Here is a 20937-nt window from a genome sequence, read left to right as displayed (position 1 = left end):
TAGGGAGATTAGCTGTAAGGCTCCTTCAGTCCTCCAGGGGGTGCTCTATTGACAAGTATGGTGGACCAATGAGTTCCAGTGTGGAGGTAACGAGTCAGCGCTCCTTGACTGTAGAATCTTAGGCTCAGATAGAAACACCTGCAGACTGGGAAAAGCTGTTGAACTCACCTATTTAGGTAGATGATGAGCTGCAGCTTTGATTTGGTTCGTTTCTGTTGTAATGAAACTCACTTGATTCTTTTACTGATGACTCTCATGTTTCTGGTTGGTGGGAGGAGACAGTCGCTGTGCAGGAACATGGAGACTGGATACCAGTGAGATGCTCTGAGTGGACCCAGAAGGAAGCAGCTGTTCCCTGTTCACTGCTGGACTGTGGACCTGCTTTTTCTGTGAGACAGAGAGGAGCCCTCAGACAGACCTGTGTGGAGGATCAAGTCTGACTGTGTTCAGACTGGATCTGCTCTGAGGGACTGTGCAATATTATGGTACTCTTCCTCCATCCTGATTCTGAGATGCTCAGGTGAGCCCATTTGTGACATAATCTATGACATTATGTCATGATGTTTGTCATCAGCTGCTCCATCTTGCTCCAGTACCCACGAGGCTCCTTCTAGCTCACCTTCACCTCCTCCAAGTCAGTACACAACTACACCCAGTCAGCTGCTTTCCTGCTGCAAAGCCCACCCACCAAGGAAGCTACAGCTATGTTTTTTTCATAACGTCTCCTCTGATAGTTGTCTGCTCTTTCTAAGTCTCAGGTAAGCTGACTGTTTACAGGTTTGGAAAAGATGAATGGTTCAAACTGTAAAAATGATCAACTGACAAAAGGGTCAATGCATGTTGTTGTTTCTGCAATTACATTGTGACGACAATGTCAAAAATGTTGGCTCACGTTATTTTTGTTTTGTAATGTGATGACTGTCCACGTGTTTCGACAACACTCTTCAAGATTTGGGCTCAGGTCAGTTTTTGTTTTGTGATGTGATGACCATGTCCATGTGTTTCATCAGATCTAACACATTTTATCATCAGAGTGGTCGTTCTGCTGCTGACTCTGCTGTTATTGAACGCTGCCCTTTACTTCTACTGTGAGGTATTGACACTGTCTGTTGTTTAGACTACTGACTGAAATGAAGCACTCATTGTTTATTAATCTGGAGAGAGGAGTGATAAAGGAAGTCCCATTTTTGTGCTGTCATGTCTCTCCAGGCCAGCAGTTGGCAGCTGTCGGACAGACAGCTGCCAGTAGAACATTAAGCTGGGTGATTATAAGCTGGGTGTTTCTGAAGCTAAAGACAAAGTAGCGTAGCACCTACTATGATACCACAAACTGAAAAAATAATGGACGTAGCATTGGTGGATTTACCCTTTGGCTTGTGGACTGCCATTCTGAAGCCGCGAGTTTGCATTTTTGCTGTCGCCACCTAGCTAGCTTTTTAGGTAGAACGCTAAAAATACATTTTAAGCCGACCAAACTTCCAACTTTGATGATTTGAAAACACACAGTGAGAGGGTCAACATAAGGGCATTGGCAAAAATATTCGCAACACCCAAAAACAACTGCTCGTTGGACGGTTCACGCCTCGCCATTGACCATTAATACCTGACGACAATGGACAACTCGTCAGCCATTACCCTCATTAGGAATGTGTTAAAACCCCTTAAATTTTGTTTTTGTTTTTCTACCTTCACTCCAGCATGTTTTCCACATAGATGTGTAAGTCATTTAACCTTATGTTAAAATACATCCAAATGATAACTTTAAATCTTAAAAACAACTTTCAGAAAGTCATTTATAAGTTGACAATGACAGACAAGTTGTTTTTTTAATATATAATTGTAATCCATCACTTTAGTATTTGTGGTGTGGGTATAATGAATGTTCATTTCACGGGTCAGCAGCAATAAAACACACAATGAGTTGTTGTAAAACACGTTTGCATGTACACTTAACAGGTGAATAGTTCCAACAGAAAAGTTCCAGTTTCCATTTTGTAAATTTCAAGATTTCCTTTTGAATGTATAGCATGAAAATAATAAGATTTTCATTTCTGCAGACAGAGACTTAACAGCAGTTTCTATCTAAATCAGATAAACACAATTAAGAATTTTTACATGATTAGGTTACAGAGCTGCACAAAGAGTATAATACCTGGAAACTGTAAGTAAGTACTTCGTTGAACTGCTTCAGAAATTCTGCTGATAAAAATCCCCATACAACCATCAAATTAAAATCCAATTGACATAATATTTTGACACTTTCACAGTTGTATCATCTTTCACAATCATCTTTGTTCTCATCTGAAAAGCTTCTGAAACTTTGGTTTGAGCATCTCCAGCTGGCTGTTGCTCTGCACCTTCTCCGGCACGCTGCTCACCTTCATGATCACCTCGTGACTTTCGTCAAACAACTTTTCACCGAGCGCCTTTTTCACTCGCTCTCTCCAGCTGATCAGTTTTGGTCGGCCTAAAAACACATCCAGGCCGGTTGCAACAGGCTGCAAAACACACAGCAAACACAACTTCAATTCACACATTTTTCAAATGACGTTACAATTTCATGTTCTACATAAAATGTCTAAAACACGGTTTTGTCAATCTTGGGGTCAGGATCATAGACCGTATATTATTAACGGTCTATGGTCAGGATCCCTCGTAAGGTCACTGAACATGCAGACAGGGTCTTCAGAACGTTGTAATACCAGTACAGCTATTCTGATCTGCAACTATCCTACCAAATCCCTTTCCCATAATCTATTATGAAATGTTTTTTGAATTTTGGTTAAACGAGTTTTTCCGCGATTTAGTTCTGCACTTCCATTAAGTTGGGGGACTCACAAGATACAGATTAATACAAGAATGAAAGATGATTAATGGCATAATAATAGAATACATTTTATACATATTTATGTAGCACTTTTGTGACACATAACAAAAGGAGATTTTCAGTTTGAAAAATAAGAAAAGATAAAACTAAGTAAATCCATAAAAAGCTATTATAAAAAGGTTGGTTTCTCAAAGTATTTTAAAACAAGTTAAAGATTTTGCCGACTTAATCTCATCAGGTAAATCAGACGTGTCTTTCCCTGATTCTTCGGACCCCTATCACGTGACCCTTTAGTTAATTCACCATAAAAGTTACAGCCTTCCAGCGTGTTTACATCCAAATGCACATGTTGTGTATGGTCTCTGATTTGCGTTTTAAAGTGTGTTTATATGGACCAAGGTGAGTTCTGAATGGTGCTAAAATACACGTGAGGACAAAGATTTTCTTTTTTAAATGAAAATGAAAAATTTGAATGTAGCCTTAGTTCCAGTTAAGTTGAGTTTTGAATCGGCTGTAAACAGGACAGAGATTGTTTCAGATCCCAGAGATCAACAATAGTCGAGTCGACTTGTAATGAAGGCATAAATAACAATTTTGATTTTAGGGGTATAGACCAAATGTCTCTAATTTTTTTTTTTATGTTTCCAACACAGGGAACAGGACAGATCCACGGATTTGATGCATTTTTCTAACCTGAGACGGCCATAAAGAAGGACACTGAAATTGCTACAGTGTAAAGTTAAAGAATGAGACAGTGTATCTAAAGAATCTCAGGATAAGATATTTGCACTGTCGGCACCTGTAATTATTATCTCATCACATTTTCCCATCATAATACAACTCAAACTTTAGCAAACTTCCTCCAGAAGCACAGAAGACATGAAACAAGGTATAGGACTCCTCATGACTGGTAAACTGAACTTTATGTGTAACATTGGTTACATTACAGTAGCTACATTGAGTGGCAAAAACACCCTGGTTCATTTAACAATGTTATTGATATCCTTTTATTTTACATATAGTGATATAAAAATGACATTTATTCTCAAAAGAAAATACACCATTTGCTGTGAAATCATGATCTAAAAGTCACGCTGTAGAATTAGTAGCAACAGTACTAGACTAGAAGTAGACATTTTTGTTTACATGTTCTTAGCAGCAGCAGTAGTAGTGGTAGTAGTAGTAGATAATGTAGCATTAGTATTACCTGCATGATCTCAACTACAGCCACCAGATCGGCCAGAGAGATTTTGTCGCCGATGATGAACGGTTTGTTCTGCAGGAAATAGTCCTCCAGCATTTTGAGCGACTGATTCAGATCCTCGACAGCAGCGTCCATCTTCTCCTTCGGGACCTCATAGCCCATGATGACAGGAAACATAGCCTGAAAAGACAAATGAGACTTTGGTAGTACCCGCAGCAGCAAACAATGTAGTGCTGCAGTTGTTCTCTTAGCTGCACACAATTCACATACAACAATACACATACAATATTCATTAATATGCTGTAAGAGCATTTATAAAAAGTAGTCTCAAATGTTTACCTGTGTAGAGTGTTGGTACTTTTGTTAATGAGCTTAAGCATATTTTAGTCACTGATCTAGAGACGACAATGTCTGACAGTCATTGGCCGACACCCTGACATTTAGAAAACAGTGAAAAAAGAAAAGGTTTTCTCATACACAGGACTTGCAATATTGTAGGGTTGACTTGGTGTTTTCACAAAACATTTACACAATGACATTTTTAATAAATAATCATCAGTAATGTGGATATTATGAATAAGTCTGTAAAGGCAAATTAAAGAACAGCGAGAACAGTCTGGTAAGTTAAAAAAATTAATCACTTTACTGTAATTTACTTTTAACAACAGGAAAATACATAATTTGTGTTATATCAGTATATTACCATATCAAAAACGCAAGACAGAATGGTATAGTATAGTCTATATAGTATAGTAGTAGATAGATAGATATAATATCGATATATTGCCCAGCCCTAATTTGAGGGTGTTGAAATGTGTGTACTGAAGTGGGTTAGGTGAGGATACGCCAGCGCGTTGATCTGGGACTCGTACCCTGAGCAGGAAGACCTTGGATCCGTGAGATCTGAGGTTCATGTGCTGCCAGGACAGGTATTCATTAACACGAGCCCGCCGCTGCAGGTCAGCAGGATACCAGTGATCTGCCACTGACGACGAATGTTTCTGCACCAGGTACTTCAGGATCGCAATACTGCAACACAGACAGTACTAAATATTATTACTAACCGAGTAACTTAAATACATATTTACTGTTAGTTAGAAAGAACAAGAAACATGAGCCAGGACAGGTGCTACCCGACCAACAGTGTTACTGCTTATTAATGGATTAGTCATTGGGTTAAAATGCAGACTGTCAACCACAATGTCACAGTTCCCCGTGGGGACCTTGTCTGCAACTCTTCCTGACTTGAACCGGTGACCCTCCAGTTCCCAAGGAGAAATCCTCCGGAGATTGTCTTTGCAGTTGTCTTGTCTTGCAACAGTGCCGGAGGGAAAATAAAAGGCAAGTTGCATCTGCATCATCATCGCAATGTGTTGATAGCGTTGTATTCTTATTATAGCTTGATATGTTGCTATCAGCTGGCACATACGTAAGCACTACAACTTGTGCAATATTGCTCATTTTATGGTAGACGGCGCGATCCATTTTGTCTAGAAAAACTTTGTTTGCAAAAGTTTGCTTGAACGTTGTGCCATTCAGTTCGAAAAATAAATGGAAACACCTTAAAATCTCTAAAATCAATTTTACATGCCAATTTGATGGCAAAACAGCATGTGATGTAATTACGCACAGGTTTTTATTTTCTTTAAAGCTGTTGAATGGAAACACACTTTCACCAGCTTTATTCACATGAGTTTTTTTTTACCGAACTTCAGATAATTCGATTGACAAGTGGATGGAAATTTAGCTAGTGTTGTACCTTTCCGTCAGAATGAAGCTTCCATCCTTCATCACAGGAACCTTCCTCATGAGGCTGACTTTTCCAAACTCCTCGCTGTACTGCTGCCCTGAGACAAACACACACAAATGAGGGTCACACGTGTGTTCAAATGAAGACAAACTGTCTGCTGTCAGTTTGTGTTGCCATGTAAATATAAAAAAGAATACACGCACACATATCACATAACAAAGTTCTTTTTTTAAATGAGAAAATCTGATTGTGCAAACATGAAACAAATGTTTGTTTTTTTAACTCTTCCTCCCTTTTTCATTCTCATCTGCTTTCAAATGTTTCTCTCTCCTTTATTTTCTTTCCCCAGCACATCTCTGTTATACTCAATTACCTCAGGGACACAGTAATATTTGGCAGGATGCTTTGACCTCAGACCTCCAACTGGTTGCTTGTAAAGTTGGTTATCTAGAAGGGAACGTTAATCTACTTCTCACTGGATGGGACTGTCAGCTTTCTGGGTGAAATGTAGAAATGTAAACTGATAGCCCAGAGGATGAGTTTTTTTTTTTTTTTCTTAAATGTTCATGCTTACAAAACAAGTTCAAGGCCCAAGGGACATTCAACCTTCAACTCCTGCAAAATGTGTTTACAGAGTTAGAAACACAAAGAGAGAGAACACGGATACAAATATAACTATATATTTGTTTCATACAAATTAAATGTGTTTTGGTTTGATTGATTTTGTTTTGTTTTTTTGTTTGTTAGTTTTTTTGTTTTTATTGTTTGGTTTAGTTTAGTTTTTACATAATAACATAAATTGTTTTTTAAATTGTTAAATGATATTGTTTTTATGGTGATTGCCACTTATTAAGCCCCTTGGAGGGTTTTCGGCAATCATCCGTCACATCTTTTTGTGTAATACATAATACTGTCTTAATGTTTTTGTAGTGAAAATAAAATAATCAATCAATCAATCAATCAATCAATCAATCAAAACGATGTGTAGTTCAGGGGCTGGAGTTTATGCAACAAGTTCAAAGTTTGCAGGCCATTAAACTTAAACTCTGCAAACTCTAAAAACATCTGGTAACTTTCTGTACATTCCCAAAAGCTTTAAGAATGTGAACAAAAAGCCTTACTTAAATATACACAATTCAGATATGCATGCATTCAAAAGATCGTGTCCCTGTGTGTGTCTGGCTCACCTTCAACGAGCTCCAACAGCTTAAACTCAAAGGGAATCCCGACCGCTTTGGCAAACAGGAAGACGGAGCGGCATGGCTGAGAGTGCAGGTCAAGATACAGCTCCATCATGATGCTTTCTTCGTTTCCAGTGTTCCTTCTGTGTTTTCAGTCCTCTCCTGCAGCGCCTGTTATCCTCTGTCTGCCCAAAACTCCGCCTCTCCTCGCTATGAAGCTCACTGATTTTTAAATGGTGGCGACAGTTCAAAGTAAACAGGCCGTCGTGGTTGAGCAATCTGACCTTTGGACTCGGCCTGGGCCAACATTTTGCGAAGATTAGCACACTTTTATCTGCTTGGCTTATCTGTGATTCAGGTTCTTTACAATGACTTCACAGCTCAAGGCAGTCATCGTGAAAAGGTTTGACTTGCCATTGACCTGAAGATCCTGTCCAATTTTCACTCTACTATTTACACAAAGTACAATTTAATTTCAACTAGTACTACATTATTTATCTTAAATTGTTACATTATATTTCCAATTATGATTAATAATCTCAATAATAAAGGCAGTAGTCTCTGTGAGTGAGTCGCTGGGTGCTTTTCATTACGCTTACTTACGTTTCTTCGCGTCCTCTCTCCTCCTGTGACCTGGAAATTCTTTCCCCTCCTCCATCATGGAGGGTCTTCTGATCCCTTAAATACACTTTGAGGAGACAACGAGAGAGGAGAAAGGAGGATTCTGGAGCAAGTAAACACTGGTGTATCCTACTCTGAGGTCTTTTATCACGTGGAGTGACTTTTAATGGCCTCCCCTCCTTTTTATAAATCTTTTTATCAAACTGCCAACATACATGTCTGAAGGAAACATCAGAATTAAGCACATACAGATAAAGCATTGAGAACACAATGCTTCACAGAAAAAGACAACAAAAATTGACTTTTAAATATGCAAGTGTTTGACAAAGCGTTTGCTTAAAACTTACTTTACTTTGTGTGAATCACCGTGGATGAAATATCTTTAGGTTTTGGACCATTGGTTACACAAAACAATACATCTGAGCACGTAAGTTTGGAATCTGGAAACTTCTTGAAACTTGATTTTTCACTATTTTCTGACGGTAATTAGTCAACAGCATTCTTATAAATGTAAAAAAAATACTTTGCAATCTGTAAATTCACTGTCTGTCTGTGTGTCTGCCTGTGTGTCTGGGAATTTAGCCCTTGTTGTTTTATTGTGTTGATGATCTGTTTTACCGCATTATCAGTGACCCCTTTCCCCTTTGTCCTCAGTGTTTTTGTCCATGTGGTGTTACTCCCCTTCCATCTTAAGGACCACAATGGAAACAAGCCTTTGGGCTTTGTGTTTTTATCCTTTTGAACACCTCTTGATTGTTGTTTAATAACGTTTTCAATCAATCAATCAATCAAAACACTCAAAACAGTAATAATCTACAAGTCTAAACAAACAGATCAGTGGTCAGAACAGAAGAAGGACTCAAGTGACTAAAACCTTTATTCAGAGATGGGGAGGTGGGATAAACAACACTGATCTCCCCTACTGTGGACTGGATTTGGTTCAGCAATCTGCAGAGGTTCGACTTCTGGATCAACCAGCTGTGGAGCACATGGTTCGACAGAGCTGGGTGTCTACTGACTGCAGCGTTTCCTGAGAGACGGAAAGATCCTCTATTTCATTTTTTTTCATGTTTTTGAACGCTGAGAACACAACACTTATCACACCTAAGTTATCTATTATTTTTTATAATATAAATGTGCAACATACAAAACTTTTTCACTCTTGACTTTTTAAACTTTTTAAAATGCATACGTTGACAGTTGTGTACATGAGTTGCACGTGTGTGAGAATGTGAGATGTTTGATAGGTATATTTAATGTAGTGCTGTCATTTAAACACGTTATTCACGGCGTTAAACCCATTTTAACGGCGTATATTTTTTAGCGCAAGATCAACGTTCTTATTAACCTAGCAAACTTTTTTTCACATACTGTTACAACAACTAGTAATGTTAGAAAAACTTCAACACAACACCGGATCTACCTGGACCGGAAACCAAACAACAGGGACGATATTAAGATAACATGTCAATTAAATTCTGGATGGAAAGTTTACTTTTTAAAGGTTGCCAAATGGTTCCACTGAAAAGACCAAAGTGATCTGTGTGTTGTGTCATTGTGAACAGAGCTATCATCGCAGCACGTCGTCCAGTCTGAAATACCACTTGATGGCCAAGCACAGCTGATGCCAACTCTCCATCCACCCCCCCCCTCGTCAAAGTATTTTTTAACCCTTTTATTGATGGACAGTGTTCCACTGTGTGACAGATTATATGCTCCAAGTGAGAATGTTAACGTGTGAAATTGGTCACTACAGTAGGCTGTATGCCAATGTTGTTTTCAATTAAAAAACATTTCAACAAAGCAAGCCGATTTACTTGTCCATGTTGATAAGAGCATTAAAATGATAAAAAATAAATAAATAATGGGACAAAAAGAAATCAAGGGGTAGTTAGAATAGATAAATGTGGGATTAATTGCAAGTTAACTATGACATTAATGTGCTTAATCACAATTAAATATTTTATTCAATTGACATCACTTCTTTATTGTGTATTTAATATAGGTTTAAAGTATATTTTTGAGCACCGTCTCATTAGTGCAAGGAATCTTACCTTAGTATATATGGGAAATCTTTTTAACCCATTTAGAAAAACAGAGCACCATTTGGAGTCTCTTTTACAACTGTCTAGACACCTGATTGATATAGTTCCAATATGTACTCTCCATTTAGCTCTATGTTTGGTCTCTACTAACTCCTGAGGAAAATATCGGGTTAGGGTTAGGGGAGAATAATGTATATATTTTTTTAATATAAAATATAATTAGATTCTGGTGGGACTCAAGCCTCAGCAGCACTCTGATCCAGCTGTTAGGAAACAGCTGCACAGTGCAGTTGGCTCAGTGCAGCTGTGTTCAGCTGTGTTCAGCTGCACTGTGTTGTGGGTTTTTCTGATGAGGAAATCAGCAGCAGTGCTCACTGGAGGTGTTCCGATACCAGTATTGGTCTCGCCTCCGCTACTGCCTTAAACGCTGGTATCGGTATCAGGAAGTACTGGAGTTTATGCACCGATCCGATACCAAATAATTAAGCCCTAAAAAAAAATCTACGTTTAAGTAGTTTTTTTATGTTGTTTTTCCGTCATAACTGACTGTCAAACTGGATAATTAAAGAAAGTTCTACAGTCTTAGTTGTCTGTTCGTTCATGTTTCACAAAGAGTTTAACCTTAAGCCAGACCGGCATCAAGTCACATCACATCATATCTCATTCCTCCTGGGATCGTAGTATACCGTTGTTAAAACATAACAAAATATATGACACGCTGGTATTGGATCAGTACTCGGTATCGGCCAATACGGAAGTTCTAGTATCGGACTCGGTATCATGAAGCAAAAAATCAGACCATCTCTAGTGTTCACACCACTGCTATAAAAGACACAGTCCAGTGGAGAGGGATTCCAGTACCTGCGGTTTTGATCCTCAGCTCTTCTCAGGGGAGTTGTCAAGGGCGGTGCCTCGTCGCTGGGGGGAGCCGTGCTCTCCAGGATCTCCAGCAGCCTTATGATCTTCCACTCCGTCTCGGACGGCTTCTCTAACTCCTGCAGAGGACAGACAACACCAGGGCTTCCATAATCAGAAATCATCTCACTGTTTAAGATACTTGTTATTGAGACACAATAGGCCATAAGGCTAAAGGCTAATTTTTCAGGCCATATTTGACATCTGACTACAAATTGCTGGATGTTTATACTGTACATTACACCTTGGTTACAAAACCAAAGGTTTGCTTTTTTTAAAGATTATTTTTCAGGGCATTTCTAGGCCTTTTTTGACAGGACAGCTGAAGCTATAAAAGGAGAGCGAGAGGGGGAATTACATGCAGCAAAAGGCCACAGGCCAGAGTCAAACCTGGACCCAATGCGTCGAGGAGTAAACCTCTATGTTAAGTTTTAAACTTACTTTAGAATTTATATATTCTACAGTATAATGTGCTGCTTTATACTTCTACTCCACTATATGTATTTGACAGTTGTAGTTGCTTTGCAGATTTAGACAAAACGTTTATACACAACAATTGATCCACAATATGAAAATAATGCCTGGATGGGACAGTGTGTTTTTACCGTCAGGATGTGGCTGAGAGTGATGCCTGCTTCCTGAATGACGTTCTTTATCTGCCTCCTCCTGCTGTTCTCCCACTGTTGCTCCGCCTTCAGCTGATCTGCCTTGGCTGTTTTTTGTTGTCTGTCCTTGTCCACTGAGTCCAGGCGTTTACTGTTAGGTAGCAGGGGACAAAGCTTATTGGTGCATGTAGACTAAGGTTTCAGTTTTTGGGCAATGTTAAAATATGATGATAAAAACAAGAAAATGGGAAATTATCATTTATTCATGTTTTAATGACTGTAACCCGGTGTACATTGAGATCACATGTTGTTTGCTAAGGACTGACAAAAAAGTCAGACAGAGATCATTTGCTTTGTTGACACTACTTGTGTCTAGGTTGGATTATAGATTGATAAAACAGGTGCTGCACATATCACTATCAGCTAATGTTTTTTTAAAGGAACCATGGCATGAAAATGTCACTTTATGAGGTAAAATAACTATAAACAAGGTAAGATACTCTTTGTCCTCCGGAGGTCTGTCTCAGATTAAGGTTAAAAGTCTGTCTAGGAACATTTAACTTTCAATCCATCAGTGTTATTGTGGTTTATTTCAGGTATGTTCGAGTGCTTACAGACAATTTCCTGTCTGAAATCACAACACATACAATTAGTGGCTATTCTATCAGTGGGGGTAAAGCTAAGTGGAGAGCATTTGACTGCAGATCAAGAGGTCTCCGGTTAAAATTCAGATGCCCCCTGTACCAGATTAATATAAATTAGCTTGCATTGAATCTGGAGGGTTTATAATGTTCACCAATAACTGTGAATCTGAATCTTAGATATGAACAGTAGAACAAGAGTAAACATTTACCAGAGATCCTCTTTCTTGGCCAGGATGCTCTTGTAGGCAACTTGATGGGCTTTTAAGTCCGCGCTCAACTTCTGGCACTTCTCCTTTAGCTCCTTAATGTTCTGAAAAAGGAAAGATATAAAAATCCCCCTCCACATAATATTTTTATGTTTATGTCCTATTAAATGTCTAACCTTGACTATACTTGTATCTATGCAAAGTTTGTCACTAGAGAGATGTTTTCAAATCCCCAAGGGGGAGATGTCTGCACTTCCCTTAATTTAGAGATTCAAACATATCCCGGGAAAGCTTGATCAGGTATGTCACTAATCCGTAAACCAATTGGTGTCTTATTCGCAAAAGCCAAAAAAGAAACCTCCACCTGGAGCATACTGTCTGTACAGAGAGTGAAAACATAACAAATTCTAACAATAGAATAAACAATGACATAAAGCAATCCAAGATGCTAAAAAATAAAAAAGATGGGTTCTGACAGCACGCTTTGCGAGACAGCCATCCCGCTACTTTATAAAAGAGCAGCGTGCATCAAGATGGCTAAAAACTTAGTTTGAGCCTTATAGGTTTGAACAAGGCCAGTCACTCATTTGTGGTGGAAAGTTTGAAAGAAAAAGCATCTAAACCTCTTCTCTGATTGAAGGCTTCCATCAGTCTGTCACACGTTCTTTGCTCATCTGCTGCATGTCAGAAACTGGAGTAAACCAGTGATACGCCTATGCTCCCATCTATGCTTCACTAATGCTTAAGTGTATTTTTACAGTGGGAGTATAGCTCAGTGGTAGATCATTTGAATGCAGATCAAGAGGTCTCTGGTTCAAATCCAGATACTCCTTAGATTTGAACTTAGAGTTGCCCTGTCAAAAAGGATCCTCTTACATCTTTGTAGGTGAAACTCTCCCGGGTAATCTTTTTGAGCTCTTTCTTCATTTGCTCTCTCTCAAAGCAAATATCCCTCTCTTTGTCTTGCAAGACGTCTTTCTCTTTTGCCAGGACCAAGTTTTCATTTAGCAGGAACTGTTGCTGCTGCAGCCGCTCACTGTGAAGAGCTCTCTCCTTCCAGAGAATCTTTGAGGTTTTCTTCTCAACGCATAGGTCCACAGCTTGCTGCGCCTCCACAAGCTCCCTGTTGTTGCAGGACAGGGGAAACATTTACTGATGAACATTTCTGAAGTACAATCAAACATGGAAAAGGTCCCCTGCAGACGTGACACAAAATGTCAGTTTTACTTCACTTTTCCCTCTCCAACTCTTGTTCATTCATCAGGCCGTCGATGGCAGCTGTGTGCTCTTCTTTCTGACCAGACAACTGCTTCTTCATAGACTCTATGTTGGACTGTTCCTGCATCAGCTGCTTCAGCCGCTCCTCCAGCTCCTGCTGCTCCTCAAACTTTTTCACTAATGGGAAGAAAGGAGAGGATGCTTCTGCTTTGTTCCAGAGACAATCTAACAATCACACTTTTAGCAGCAATTTCAAGCATACTGAACCCATTAAGGGTTTTTCACACAGGGATCGGCACTTGGCTTGCGTAGTCGTGTGGATCCGCGGGGTCTCACTGCGCTCATGTAAAGGACAACCCTACGCAATTAAACACCAGCGGATCAATGTGGGGTAACCATGGAGATCCTGTGCACTATTGTATCCTTGCAACTGAATGAAATTATCTGACTGTGGTATCATATATGTATCTTATGTATCGTGTTTTTAACAAAATATTCAGTTTTCCATCAAAACAGACCAAACGCAAGGGATGCAAAAAATCCATGATATGTACTCCAAATGTCGGACTTACTGACTGACATGTAATGTGCATTGTTTCTTAGAAAACAATACGTTTTTAGAAATGTTTCTCTATGAGTTTGGGCTGGGCAACATATTGATTTTATATCAATATTGATTTATGGCGCTCTTACATTTTGGATATCGCAATATCACGATATTACACAAGTGTTGTCTTTTCCTGGTTTTAAAGGCTGACAGTAAAGCAAGTAATTTTCCTAACGGACCAGACTGTTCTAGCTGTTCTATTATTTTCCTTTACCCACATAGTTATTATATCAACATAACTGATGATTATTTATGAAAAATCTCAATGTGTTAGTATTTTTTGAAAGCGCCAATTGTCAACCCTACAATATGGATATCGAGGTATTTAGTAAAAATATCGAGATATTTGATTTGCTCCCTACAACCCAGCTCTAAAAGTGTTAAATTCAACTTTTGTTTTCGTTAAAGAAAGACGAGAAAATTGCAATACTTTCGAATCGCAGAAACTTTTAGATTTGCAATACAAATGGAATCAGCACCCATGTATTGTGAAACAATCAAATCTGGACAAAAGCATATTGTCCCAGCCCTACTTTAAACAAAGAATCTAGTCTGAGTACAAACAATCATTACAACTACACATCTCTGAGTATTTTAGTTTGTTTTCATGATTTTACATTCATTTGGCTTAGGTGTTGCCAAAAACGGCTTAGGTGCTGCTTCTAAACCTATTGGCCGGGAAAACACTGCTGTATGAAAAAACATTTGTACTAACTCACCCATCGTCCTGCTTGCTGATTTAAGTCCGTTGATCTGGTCCTGCAGCTCCTTCATCTTCTGGCTGTGCTGCAGCTGCAGTTCCTCTCTGTCCCGTTGGACCGCCTGCTGCTGACTGCTCAGCTGCTCAGCCAGCTCTTCAACCGTCTTCTGTTTTACAACCACGAAGCGTTTCAGGGACTCAGTGGCGTCTTTCTTGTCCGTCTCCAGCGTGTTGTACTGAGAGGCCAGGTCCTTATTCTGTTTCTCCAGCTTGTCATATTTAAGATGACATCTGCAGATTCAAAATATATTATTGCAGGGTTTATTATCCCTAGAATTATAAGACTTAGGTGCAGCACCTAAGCCATTTTTGGCAGCACCTAAGCCAAACAAAGTCAATGTAAGCATCAAAACTAACTAAATGACACTGCGATTCTTCTTACTTACTTCTTTGGCAAGTTTTGTCTTAAAGTTTTTTAAATGTATTTATTAACTGCTTTAGCTTTTCACATGTTTTAGACACAGATATGGTAATAATAATGGTGGAATTTATGTAAAATCTTCTTTTAATTAAAAACAGAAAACTGTCTTGAGGGAGGACCTTTAAACTCTTCCACCAAAGATGTGCACCTGAGTGTTCAACAAACCTAGGGAAAACATTGATACTGTATGTGAGCATCTACTGAGATGAAAAATATAAAAATAATTGCGCTAACTGCTTCCTGTATCCCAGTTTTTATAATGTTAATATTGAGATTGAAGCTTGTCCTTATTGAACATCAATAATGAGGTTTAAAGAAGTGATCCAGGAACCAGTAGCTGTAAAAGGCCCACAGAAATCCATGTTTGTTTTTTTTTGCTAAACAGAATCAGTAAATGTGATAATGTTACAAGTAAAAATAAAGTCTTTGAGGATTCTTCACCACATACCATCCAGATTTCTGTATATATTTTAAAATCAAATTAGCTGATACAAAATGTGTAATAGGGAAAACAGTGTTGCTCTAAAAGACATGAAAAAGAATACCGTATATGAGACCAGGATTGACTGATGAAATTGTGTTTGAGAGTTATCAAAAATATTCATTGTTCCCTACATTTTTCATGCAAACAATTGCAGGGTCCAGTTTCTAACATGTAAAATTGTCTGCTTTTCTTTGTCATGCAATACTAAATTGAATGTCTTTGAATTGTTTAAAAAAAAGACCCATTTCCTCAGGCTCTGGGAAGTTCTATTCAGCTATTTATTTTCTAACAAAACTGTTGGTTGCAGCCCTAGCTGGAAGAGCACTGCACTTACAGAGGCAATCCTTAAGATTTAATTCCTGGTTGATTTAGTATTGGTATTGTGTAAGTAAGTGGAACACAGTGGAACTGTGCTGAGAGTTTAGCAGTCTGGAGCATAGAAACACAATTAATCTAATTTTATTTAATTGTGTTTGTTTGTATAAGTGAGCTTCGAGTTTTCAGAATTGTGTGCATAGTTAAAAAAGACCTTTAATACGGCATTTCTTCCTGTAGCTGTCACACCACACAAGTAGTTCCCAATGCTTTAAATATACAGCTAAATATTGCAAGACTTTCATCACCATTGTAACATGTCACTTATATTAATTCTGTTTTTTAAAGCTAGCAATATTATATTTATCATAATGTATTTATTTTACTAACCTTATCTTACAGTATTTTATTGCATTTACTTTTACAGTACTACACTTAATTAGATTAGATTTGATCATTAGATTAGATTCAACTTTATTGTCATTTTGCAGTTTACAAGTACAAAGACAGCAAAATGCAGTTTGCGTCCAACCAGAAGTGCCAAAAAAGCAGAAAAGTGCAATGTGATATACAAAGTATTGACAGCTGGTGCATAGGCAGGAAAAGAAATATATTGCTGTGTTATAAGAACAGAATAAATATGGCTATGTAATATGAACAATGTATGAACAGAATAAACATGGCTATGTAAATGAACAATGTATGAACAGAATAAACATGGCTATGTAAATGAACAATGTATGAACTGAATAAATATGGCTATGTAATATGAACAATGTATGAACAGAATAAACATGGCTATGTAAAATTAACAATGTATGAACTGAATAAATATGGCTATGTAATGTGAACAGTGTATGAACAGAATAAATATGGCTATGTAATGTGAACAGTGTATGAACAGAATAAATATGGCAAGGTAATGTGAACAGTGTATAAACAGAATAAGCAATAGGGCAATTCAGAGTTAGTAGCTAAGTCTAAATTGGGGTTATATCTAAATTGGGTAAATTGGTTGATTCAATTAACGTTATATAGCTAAATATGTCAAAATTAGAATATCAACGTTGGTCAATCAAGTGTAAAAGATTAAACAAGTACACATTATATTACTAGCTACATTTATCTAGCTAGCATTCTTTGATGTAGCTAGCTAGCTATTTCCATTGGCTAGGTTAACGTTGCTAGCTAGCTAAGCTAACATTACCTCTCCAACTGCTCCTCTAGATATTGAATTTGCATCAAATATAACGAATTCTCCTCCCCAGAACCGATTATATCCGCCATACTTATGTGTTTGTCTTTTTCCTGTATATCTTTCTGGCGGCGGGTTGTTTATCTCCGCTTAAATCTAACGCTAATCTTCTACTTTTCAGAGAAAGTTTCCTGGAAAATAATAGACGAGAAACCGTTGCTACGGAATGCTGCTGCCTTTATGGACTGCTCGCCAAGTTCTTCAGTTTTCAAAAATAAACTGACCATGACCAAAGCTGTCCAGACATAAATATTGCTATATAATATTATAAAAAAAAAAAAAAGTATGTTGAATTTGTTTCTACGAATATAATATAGATACTCTGGTTGTTGCTCGGGAATGGTGCCTTCAGGGCCTGCTCGAAAGGTTTTCTCTTTTTTTTAAATAAACGAACCGGCATCAGATTTCTGGTTCAAACTATTACTATTACAACTCTCGTATTGTATGTGACTTCGTACATGTATCTTTCTTTAGTTTTGTAAGAAGAAAATTCCATTTAAGCTTGATTACATGTGTCCTTCTATAAAACGCATGTGTTGATTATTCATAGATTCCAAAATACTTTGGAGGGTGTATGATTTTTGATCATAAAATCACAAATGATCTCTCTTTGTGTGTCCTCCCTGAAGGAGAAGAAGTTTATCTATGTCCTTGTAGCACTTTGTAATCTCTGGTTTTAAAATGTATAAATAGCCTAAACTTTATCATAATTATTTATGTTTTTTATTCAGTTATTGAACACTTTTGGCTGCATATTTCTGACCCAAAAACAAACACTGCAGTGTGGATGATATAACAGCCTTTCACCATGATATAACAATGACATAATCATATAACCTAGACAAGAGAAAACACTAAACGATTAGATTGTGTGTCAGGGCAACCTAAAAATCTGTAATTGATCAGTTTATAGTCTAAGTCTGTTCTATAAATGAACAATGTCACGAGGTGACTGATCTAAGTGATGTTTATTTCTATTTTCATATGCAGCAACACTCACAGGCAACTTCACGGGTATTTTTTTGCATGCTGAGTCTTTTCATTTCCTCTGTGAGAACCCTGAGCATGTCATTCTGCTCTGAGGCCCTGGAGGAAAGGTAACAGGATCCATCTCTGCTAAGCCTCCACAACCATGTTTGGATCTGCAGATTTGATGCTGAGCACCGCCCTCCTGCTGGTCTTGGGAGTGCTCGCCCACATTTTCAACCTCGGGGTCATGCTGGTGCAGCAGTGGAGGTCCGGAGGTGTGAAAATCGCAACATCCTGCTGCAGGTCTCCACCTTGCTCCTCGTGGCCTCGGTCTGGGCGCCCGGCCAGCCTGTCTTCTTCTGTGTTGTCCTGTCCGTGTGGCTCAGCAGCAGCTCCATCAGCTTCTGGTCTGTCGCCTAGTTGTGCGTCTTCTGCTGCAGTAGGGTTTCAAACTTTACCTCAGTTTTCTTCAGAGCGTTCAAGGAGAACATCTCATTCATCGTGAACGTCTGGGTTGGGGGCTAGGGAATGCATGTCAATGGCGGGTCCCAACAAAAATAGTGAGACGCACGTGTGTGTGTGTGTTTGTGTTTGTGCACGTGTGTGTGCATGCATTTGTGTGTTTAAGGCCGTGTCCATTTTGTTGCAGTTCCTCCTCCTTATCAACAGAGGTCAATAAAGGCCTCTGTTGAAGTCTGAAGTTCACATTGGTTCATGTTTGAATGTGTGCATTCAGAGTTTTGTTTACCATGGAGACTCTGAGTTGTGTGTGTGTGTGTGTGTGTGTGTGAGTGTGTGTGAGACATGGTTGTAGAAGCTTTCTCACCTGCACCTGGAATGCAAAAGAAAGAGGGTGAGGTCAATAGGGTCAATGAATCAGACGGACTAATTGTTTTTCAACACTGTCCTGAACCCCATATTACCATTATACACATATATGTTATAAACTACAGGAAGGTTGAGGTCATTTTAGAATAGTTATGCAACTAATTTGAAATATTACAGCAGAAAATCCTTAAGTTCTATCAGAGATTCAGAGAAAGAAAAATACTAAAAGAGAGAACCTAGCACAAGGTCCCTAAATATTCACACCTGCGCTCTGCAGACATCACATACATAAATACATAGATAATTTAATACATAGTATACATTGCAATAAAGTATAACATTAGATTTTTTGATAGAACTATATGAAAACATGCTCATTATGTAACCCATAAACAATTATTTAAAAATTACACTCAGTCCAAGCAATGTTTTTCTGGCAATCATGGATAAATCCTTGGCTTTTTTGCTCTTCATTTCTTTCCTTGAATTTTGAAGGTTCACTTGAAATTATTTAACTATAATGCATTGTATTGCTGAATATTAAAGGGGACATATCATGCTCATTTATTGGTTTATACTTGTATTTTGCGCTTTTACTAGAAAATGCACACTCGCTTTAAAAAAGCACCATGCAGTTGCTTGACTGACAATAGGTGTTAACTAAACAAGGTTTGGGAAGGTTTCGGAAAGGTAGTGCATTATGGTATCCACTAAATGTTTACTGATTTGTCAAATGTGAATCGGACTGGGCTGAATTTGTTCTGGGAATCAGTAGATTGACAACATAATCCCAACTCGAGAACAACTTAGTGGCTTTGTCCAGAGTGTATACACACCTGGCTGAAAATTGCATTATCCGAAACCATATAACCTACTTTTTGAGTTGCGTGTCAACAGATACATCTTCATGATAACATAGATAAAAAAACATGTGGTCAAAAGCTCCAGAAAAACTAGTGTTCCCATGTGTTTATTAGGATTAACCCATTGAGATTATTTTGTTTTTAAGGGGGTCCCTAGTAAGGGAACTTGAGTTGGGATTGTTTTGTCAAGTTGTCAAATGGTTGTTTTCCTCAATTATAACTCAAAGTGAAAACCTGTGGACGGAAACCTGTTAAATAGCCTATTTAATATTCTGCATGTACTATAATTGTATTAATGATACCAATGAAGATAGAATTACCAAAAAGTACAATAAGCTCACAATAACATTTCAAATACCTTTATAAAAGCAAAATTGATTTATATTGTGGCATATTTATGGACCATCTGCAGGCATTTTGTCACAATGCCACATTTAAGACAAGCTCATCGTCCCTGAAGCAAAAAATGTCATCCGTGCTTTCAATCAAAACTCTCAAACGTCAAACTTCTTTTTACTGCAGCAAATTATTGTTTGCTGACATAAGCTGGAAAACTCTTTATTTCACCACAGAGGATGCTGAAAGGAAAACCAAGATTAGCAGCAGCAGTGCACTTCTCTGGCTCTGTTTTAATCTCCCTTCTTTCCGCTGTCACCCCTTTTGCCCTTTTGTTGTGGTGAGGCCTGCCAGGGGTCGCCCAGGGTCACGTCAGGAGGAGAGAATGAGGATTAATGCCTTTAAACCCACTAATAACCCCCACTGTGTCCGCCTTACCCCCCCAGGGCTATTTTTCATAGCTCTCCCAACTCAGACCGAGGAGGCAGGCAGCTGGAGGCTGGTCACTTCCACCCAGACGTCTGGTTTGCATTAAATGGACACATGTGGTCTTTGTTTTGAGAAGTGCGGCTGACACAAACCCATAACCAGCCGTATGAAAAAACGATTTCACAGGCAGCGGATTTAGGCTAAACTTTGTTCAGGGTATCACTTAAACTGGAAGTATCGTAAGGACAGGAAGCGTATAATTTGAGTCAAGCCCTTTGTTAAAGATGACGGGCAGAGTATTGCTGCCATGTGGAGCAGTCCATCTGAGAAGGACTTTGTATGTGAGCCAGAAATGAATCTAATGCCACGTAAGATGTTTATGCTCAAACTTATTTATCACATGTCAGGGTTTTTACGGCTGGATGTTGCCATTAAAAGCAACGCGTCTTTTTCT

The 20937-nt window shown here is 38.4% G+C and overlaps 2 protein-coding genes and 1 non-coding gene across 3 annotated transcripts; 1 reads left to right on the top strand and 2 right to left on the bottom strand.

Moving 5' to 3' along the window:
* Positions 1-2168: 2168 nt before the first annotated feature.
* On the bottom strand, positions 2169-7220 carry gstt1a (glutathione S-transferase theta 1a). The gene is made up of 5 exons (XM_034872928.1): positions 6969-7220; positions 5791-5878; positions 4904-5060; positions 4035-4211; positions 2169-2498 (listed from the first exon to the last, which is right to left on the bottom strand). Exons 1-5 carry the CDS (start codon positions 7075-7077, stop codon positions 2298-2300), a joined length of 732 nt encoding a protein of 243 aa, XP_034728819.1. The 5' UTR covers positions 7078-7220; the 3' UTR covers positions 2169-2297.
* Positions 7221-8204: 984 nt separating this feature from the next.
* Positions 8205-17379, bottom strand: LOC117945446 (cilia- and flagella-associated protein 157-like). Its single transcript, XM_034872936.1, is given in 9 exon segments — positions 8205-8576; positions 8579-8616; positions 10470-10623; positions 11149-11299; positions 12002-12102; positions 12875-13121; positions 13231-13393; positions 14543-14814; positions 17011-17379. Coding segments are annotated over 9 exon segments (1323 nt in total). The 5' UTR covers positions 17091-17379; the 3' UTR covers positions 8205-8459.
* trnac-gca lies at positions 12760-12831 on the top strand. Its single transcript has one exon. It is a non-coding gene; the product is annotated as a tRNA-Cys (tRNA).
* Positions 17380-20937: the final 3558 nt, after the last annotated feature.

This window comes from Etheostoma cragini, chromosome 5, assembly GCF_013103735.1.
Source record: "Etheostoma cragini isolate CJK2018 chromosome 5, CSU_Ecrag_1.0, whole genome shotgun sequence".
Taxonomy (NCBI): domain Eukaryota; kingdom Metazoa; phylum Chordata; class Actinopteri; order Perciformes; family Percidae; genus Etheostoma; species Etheostoma cragini.
Note: the sequence above shows the minus strand (reverse complement) of the source record. Positions and strands in the feature narration are given on the sequence as shown.

Bases quoted from the DNA above. Each gene is read 5' to 3' on its own strand.
- gstt1a (XM_034872928.1), bottom strand. From the start codon at position 7,077: ATGATGGAGCTGTATCTTGACCTGCACTCTCAGCCATGCCGCTCCGTC. The intron at 5,879-6,968 runs GTGAGCCAGACA...TGTTTGTCTCAG, and splicing joins GCTGTTGGAGCTCGTTGAAG to GGCAGCAGTACAGCGAGGAG. The intron at 4,212-4,903 runs GTACGAGTCCCA...TTGTCTTTTCAG, and splicing joins CCAAGGTCTTCCTGCTCAGG to GCTATGTTTCCTGTCATCAT.